This window comes from Nyctibius grandis, chromosome 2 (assembly GCF_013368605.1).
Source record: "Nyctibius grandis isolate bNycGra1 chromosome 2, bNycGra1.pri, whole genome shotgun sequence".
In the NCBI taxonomy this organism is placed as follows: Eukaryota; Metazoa; Chordata; class Aves; order Nyctibiiformes; family Nyctibiidae; genus Nyctibius; species Nyctibius grandis.
In genome coordinates this window covers 21,493,364-21,499,587 of record NC_090659.1, presented here as the reverse complement: position 1 = coordinate 21,499,587, position 6,224 = coordinate 21,493,364, and the positions used below count along the sequence as shown (strand labels likewise).

At 40.8% G+C, this 6,224-nt stretch overlaps 1 protein-coding gene across 4 annotated transcripts in view; it reads right to left on the bottom strand.

The window, feature by feature from the left end:
- Positions 1 to 679: 679 nt before the first annotated feature.
- The window catches only part of MORC3 (MORC family CW-type zinc finger 3), a 34,689-nt gene continuing 29,144 nt past the window's right edge, over positions 680 to 6,224 (bottom strand). For all 4 annotated transcript variants that reach the window (XM_068425489.1, XM_068425490.1, XM_068425492.1 and 1 more), the window contains one exon: positions 680 to 3,228. In XM_068425489.1, coding sequence (XP_068281590.1) covers positions 3,075 to 3,228 — 154 coding nt within the window. In that variant the 3' untranslated portion in view covers positions 680 to 3,074. The remainder of the gene's footprint in view (positions 3,229 to 6,224) is intronic.

Genomic DNA, 6,224 nt, shown 5'->3' with positions numbered 1-6,224 from the left:
GGAAAGCACGGAAGTACGTCTATGTATTAAACCCAGGCACCTCCTTGAAATTCAGTTAACACCTACCCTGGATTATAACAGCACTGCTTTTTCCATACCCAGAACATTTCCATACCAGGTGCAACCCTTTCCACAGCAGGAGGGTCATCTACCTTGCACACTGCCATCTCTTACTGGTTTTTAACAGCTCTGACGATCAAGGGAAGAACGGTCTGCCTCAGACACCAAAATATCTGAAAGAACTTGAGTCTCTCACGCTGGGGAACTGATCAACTAGCCCAAAGGGTAAAATTTCACAAGGAGAGATGAGCTGATCTGTCCTGATCCAAGAGCTTACCATCACCCAAAGAGATAGGTGGTCCCACCTCCCTACTCATGCCTTTCCGCTCCTGTCACTTCTGCCTTGGTACCACAAAGACGACAACTCTCTAACAAGGCCCTGAAAAAGAGTTTCGTCCCAAATACTATTACAGTAAGAGTCTCATAATTGGGTAAGAGAACTCCCCGTACAAAACCGACTGTCTGAAGAAGCACAGCCAGCCCGTGGGTCTGGGGCTCAGTTAAGATGTGCACCTGGTCTGAAGGCATCCTCGGTGTGCGCAAGCCTCCTGCTCAAAACCAGACCGAGCCAGCTTTCTCCTAAGACCGAATTCTTAAAGTAAGCCAGAATCACGAGCCATTCTGCATAGTATTTATTTATAAACAAAAACATTGCATTCGATCACATACAAGTTTTGATCCTGCAAACTCAGATTTATATATTGTTTATTTTTTTTTTTTTACAAAAAATACATTTTAACAAGTAAATAAAAAGCATTTCCATTCAGTCCACTGCTCTCCAAAGTGTAAAGGTACAGTGTAAATTTGCAATTTTTAATATAGACATATGCTATATTTTGCCAGTTGTCTATAAGAAATTCAACTACAGTCTGATGAAACATAATAAATAAATGATTAAGAAATTGAAAACTACACACCAATAAATGGAAAATATAAACTTTTTAAAAGTCATACAAACAGTTATATTACAGCCACCTCTTCAAAAATCAAACATTCAATTTATCTGTTATAAAGTACAACAGCATTGCATTACCCTTATTGGCATATTAGAATTGACAGCATCTTAAAAGTGAAATACTGTCCATCAAAAGAAACTGACTGAACTACAACTAAAAGGAACATAATCTAATTAAATCAGAACAGTAGCAGTGCAAAAGCCAAAAATGCTGGCTTTATAAAAAAAAAAGACACTTCCTAGAAATGAACATATTGAACGCTACTTCATGATTTTTTTTTTTATTTAAGTTTTTAAAATTTTTTTAAAAGCAAGAACTGTTTTTCTTGATCACTGTTTGGATGCCAAATACCACCACAGAGTAAAAGGTGGATTTGCTGTCTTTGCCACCTTTCTTCTCATTCCTGAAGGCTTCAAAAGAAAACATACAATCGGCTGAGAATACTGTCACCATTGTAACAGCGATTTCTCTCGGTACCGTTTATTCCAGGAAATTTTTGCATGAGCATTAGAGTATAGAACTAGTGGCTTAAGAGTCACTGTAAAACATTTACTGGGGAAAAAAAATGGGAGGGGGGAGGAAAAAGAGGGACTGCCCTATAATAAAAGATGTCTAAACTTTAAGATAGCATAAACAAGTCGTATTTGAACATTTTCAACTTTAGTTCACTCTGTAGTTGCTAGCACCACAGATAAGGAAACATGCTTCCTTTTCAAAGTACTTCCATTCAACTCATCAATCAAGGATTTAGTAGTCTGACCCACTCGTACTCAGCATGGGACATTCTGACAGGAAGGAAAGTTTCAGAGACAAATCTCAGCACCCTCAACACCTCAGCCTGAAAGACTCCAAGGCAGGCTATATGTTTAATACGGCAACAATTTGGTTTTTTGAGATAATATATATAGGCATTTGTATACATCACAGAACCTCTACGTCAATCCTGTTCAGCACTGGGCTTCCCTGAAAAAAGGCCTTCAGGTCTGAAGAGGTGGCGTTCGAGGCAGAGCAGAGGCTGCCCAGGACTTCTGCCCTGGCTTTGAATATGCCACCCCAGCTTGTTCTCAGCAATGGCCCACCAGGATGCTTCCCATTCCACCAGCTGCCTTTGACTTGGAAAAAAGTAGGCAAGAGCTGTGTGTGAAATCTGACCCTTGAAGCTGTGTACTGGTACATACCTGGACTCGTGAACCAGCACTGCTATGTTCAAATGAGAACTATAGGGTAGAACTGAAGGTCCCTCTGACTGTGCTCAACTACAGACTGGTTCTTGGATGTAGGAAACAACAAGCAAGTAGCAAGGGCAGGACACAAGCAGGCATGTGGTTTCCATCACTGAAAAGGTTGAAATATCCTAGCCATATCCCATGGAGTTGTTTCTGCTGCAAAACTATGTACAGATAATGTTCTTTAGTGACACCAAAAAATCCAAAAAGGAGTCAAAGTTCATCAGTTTTCAAGATAAAACCCTTAAAGAATTTTTCTTCTTTTTGTAGTAAAACACAAATATTACCCATATGGCCAAAATTTTAATTTACTAGTTACATTTCTATCCCATTAATGCAACATACAATATTGCTGATAGCAATGAACCAATACTGTAGCATACAACAACACTACTGAGGTTTGTTCTGAAAAGGAAATCAAGGAAGGTTCTTTTTTGCATTTTTAATATATTCCCCTACTTAGATTTTAGAAGACAAAATACTTACAAGTATTAATGCTTATATAAGATCAAAAGTCAACAAAAAAGCTTTTGTAGAAAAGTATTAAGATTCCTAATCATAAAAATATTTGCAAATTTAATTACAAATACATTTTAAAAGTAAAGTCCTTAATTAAGTACATCAGGGTTGGTCAATATTGACAGTGCTCTTTTAAGATGAAGTGAAGATAACACCCACTGTATCTGTGGGAACACCTAAACGCATAGAGTATATACACTTACTGATCAAACTACGTCAAATATATAAAGTGAAGAAGCAGTATATACAATTTTGAACCTACACAAAGGTTATAATGGAAGATCAAGTAAGAGCCTGCTAAAATCTTAAGATGTTAAGTACTACTGATTTCATGCATTTGTTCTACAACTTGTCCTAAAATTTCATCTACTACATCAATATCATAATTTACTTGCTGCAAGTCTAGATCAGGCATGATTGTAGCTAGAAGCTGTCCAACATTCACTCGAAGAGAGCGCAGTTTCAGGCTGTGAAGAAATAATTAGATATGATTAGACGCAGATGAAGTTTTACGTTCAAATACACAGTACTTTTATTTAACTCTACACTGGAAAGGCTCCGTACGCGACTTCCATGAACCAACAAAAAACTGATGCAGTTAAAGCTGCATCAAGATAATTTCAAGATCTACCAGTTTTTCAAAGCTGAGCCTCCTGAGTTTTAATTTCGAACGTGTATATTCCCTTAGTTTCAAACGAATACTAAGGGCTAAACTGAATCCTGCTTTCCGAAAACAGAACAGAAATATTTCCTGAATGCTTTAAGTCAGCAAATAAGCACTAGCACAATCCTTTATCCCACACCACCTTTTTATTTCTTAAAACAATATTAAATCCCAGTATTTTTATACATTTAGGAGCACAAACTACTACCACCTATGGGAACAAAAGAAGAGAAAAAGAGAGAAGGCGGCAAGAAAGAGTAGCTTGTCCAAAAGCTGTAAAATATAAAGAGGAAATAAGGTAAGAGTTATAGTACAGGGAAAATGCTAAGCCTCCTCTTTTTGCTTTTTTTCCTGGGCCCCCTTGCTCTGTCCTCTTCCTGATCAAATTGCTTCCAAATCACCCATCCCTTCTCTTGAGCACTTCCTTCTACCATCAGTTCCTTTATCATCTCCAGTAAGCCAGCCTTCACAGTGCTACCATATCCCCCAGTAGGACTCTTGGTGGAAGTTACTTACAAGTCCTGCATATATTTGCCAATTCTTTTAGGGAGCACAAGCCAGATGCTGTAAGGAGAAAATGAAATGCTGGAAGATAAAGGAGAGACTGAACCAGAGAAAAAGTTAGATTGAAAGAGGTCTCTGGAAATCATCCAGTCCATTCTCTTCTCGCTTCTCCCCCTGCTGCAACACACACTCAAAGCAGGGCTAAGTCAGATCAGGTTGCTTAGGACCTTCCTGTGCTTTGAAAATCTTCAAAGATGGAGATTCCATAATCTCCCTGGGTCTCTTTTTCAGGGTTTGACGACCCTCTCTGTGGACGCTTTTTTCCTCTAATGTTTAAACAGAATTTCCCTTGTTGCAGCTTGTGTCTATTGCCTCTCATCCTATCACTGTGCTCATGAGAAGAGGCTGGCTTCATCTTTTCTACATCCTCTTGTTATACAGCAGAAGACAGCAATAGGATTCCAAGGTAACCCGCTCTTCGTAAAGTTATTTCCCTCAGCTTCCTCTTCTATATCAGATGCCCCAGGCCCCTACCCAACTTGGTAGCCCTTCAGTAGACTTGCTCCAATACGCCAATGTCATTCATATACCAGGGAGCCCAAACCTGGACACAATACTCCATGTTTGGTCTCACAATGTCTGATAGCAGGGAAGAATCACTTCCTTCGAACTGCTGGCTGAACTCTTGCCAATATAGTCCAGTAGGCACTGGGCTCTGCCGCCACAAGAGTGCACTGCTGACTCACATTCAACTTTTAGTCCACTAGCATCACAGGCCATCTTCTTCTGAGCTGCTTTCCTATGAGTAGTCTCCAGCTTGTTCAACTGCATGGCGTATTTCCAACACAGGCGCAGAACTTTGCAGTTGCCTTTGTTGAATTTCCAGGTTTCTTTCAGCCCATTTTTCCAATTTGTCAAGGTCCCTCAGCAGCAGCCCTACCCTCCAGAGTATCGACAGTTCCCTCCAACTTGATGTCATCGTGAATTTACTGAGTTAATTTTGCTCCATCATCTAGGCCATTAATGAAGGCATTAACCATTACTGGCCTTGATACTGATTCATGAGCTCAGCAGTCTGGCCAATTTTATGACCCACCTCCTAGTCTACCTATCTAAACCATACCTCACAAACTTCGCTATCATGATATTATGGCAGCCCACATTGAAAGCTTTGCTAAAATGAAAGTCCACAGAGTGGGTCATCTCATTGTAAAAGGCAATGAGGCTGCAAAGGCATGATTTGCCCTCAGTAAATCCATGCTGGTTGTTCCTAATCACCTTGACTATCATGGGGCTGCAGGTGGCTTCCAGGCAGATTTGCTCTATGGTCTTCCCAGAGACTGAGGCTATATCAACCACCCTGTAGTTCTGCCTGTCCTAAATACAGGCATGATGACTGCCTTTTTCCGGGCATCAGGAACATCGACTGCCACAACCTTTTGGAGATATCATCACAAGGCCAACTCTCCATCAGCTGGCCCCGCTCCCTCTGATGCATCTCACCTGGTCCCATGGACTTGTGTATGTCACATTTGCTTAAATGGTCCCTTAATTCAGTTACCTTTTATTACAGGTAATGCTTCACTCCCTCAGATTACCACTTGGCTCAGGAACGTGGGTGGCCAGAGGGCAGACCTCACCAGTAAAAACCACAGTAAAGAAGATACTGGGTACCTCAGTAATTTGTGCCTCTCACACCTCATGTTCTTTGCTACTAAGCACCTGCTCCACTGAGCAGCGGGCCCACATTTTTCCTAGTTCTCCTGTTGCTGCTGCTGTGCTTACAGAAGCCCTCTGGCTGCCCTTCACAGGCCTTGCCAGTTTTAACTCCAGCTGAGCGCTGGCTTTCAATTCCATCCTACACACCCAGGCAGCGTGCTTATATTCCTGCTGGACTCCTCATCCCTGCTTCCATCTGGTATGTGTACTTCTTTTGTGTGTTTGCTATTTCTACTAACAGAGAGCTGCAAGCTCTCTATTTGTAAGTTTAAACCCTTGTTTAGTTCAAAGATATGCTCTGGGCACAGCCTAGTTCCACGGGACTTGTCTGCAGCAAGAAGTTCTTGCTGCAGGAAAGAGGAAGGAAAAGTAAGTTTCAAACCCAAACCCAAACCCTTTTCAGTAGAGAGCTATTGATCCAAGGAAGAAAAATAGAATGTAAAAGTGAAGTTCATCTACACAGCATAAGCTAATGATCACCCTCTTTCCTGCCTCCTTTCTCTCTCCTTGTTCTGCAAGTCATGTCTAGAAATTATATAACATTTCTGATATTTTAAGAAGTGTCAGTATGGCATC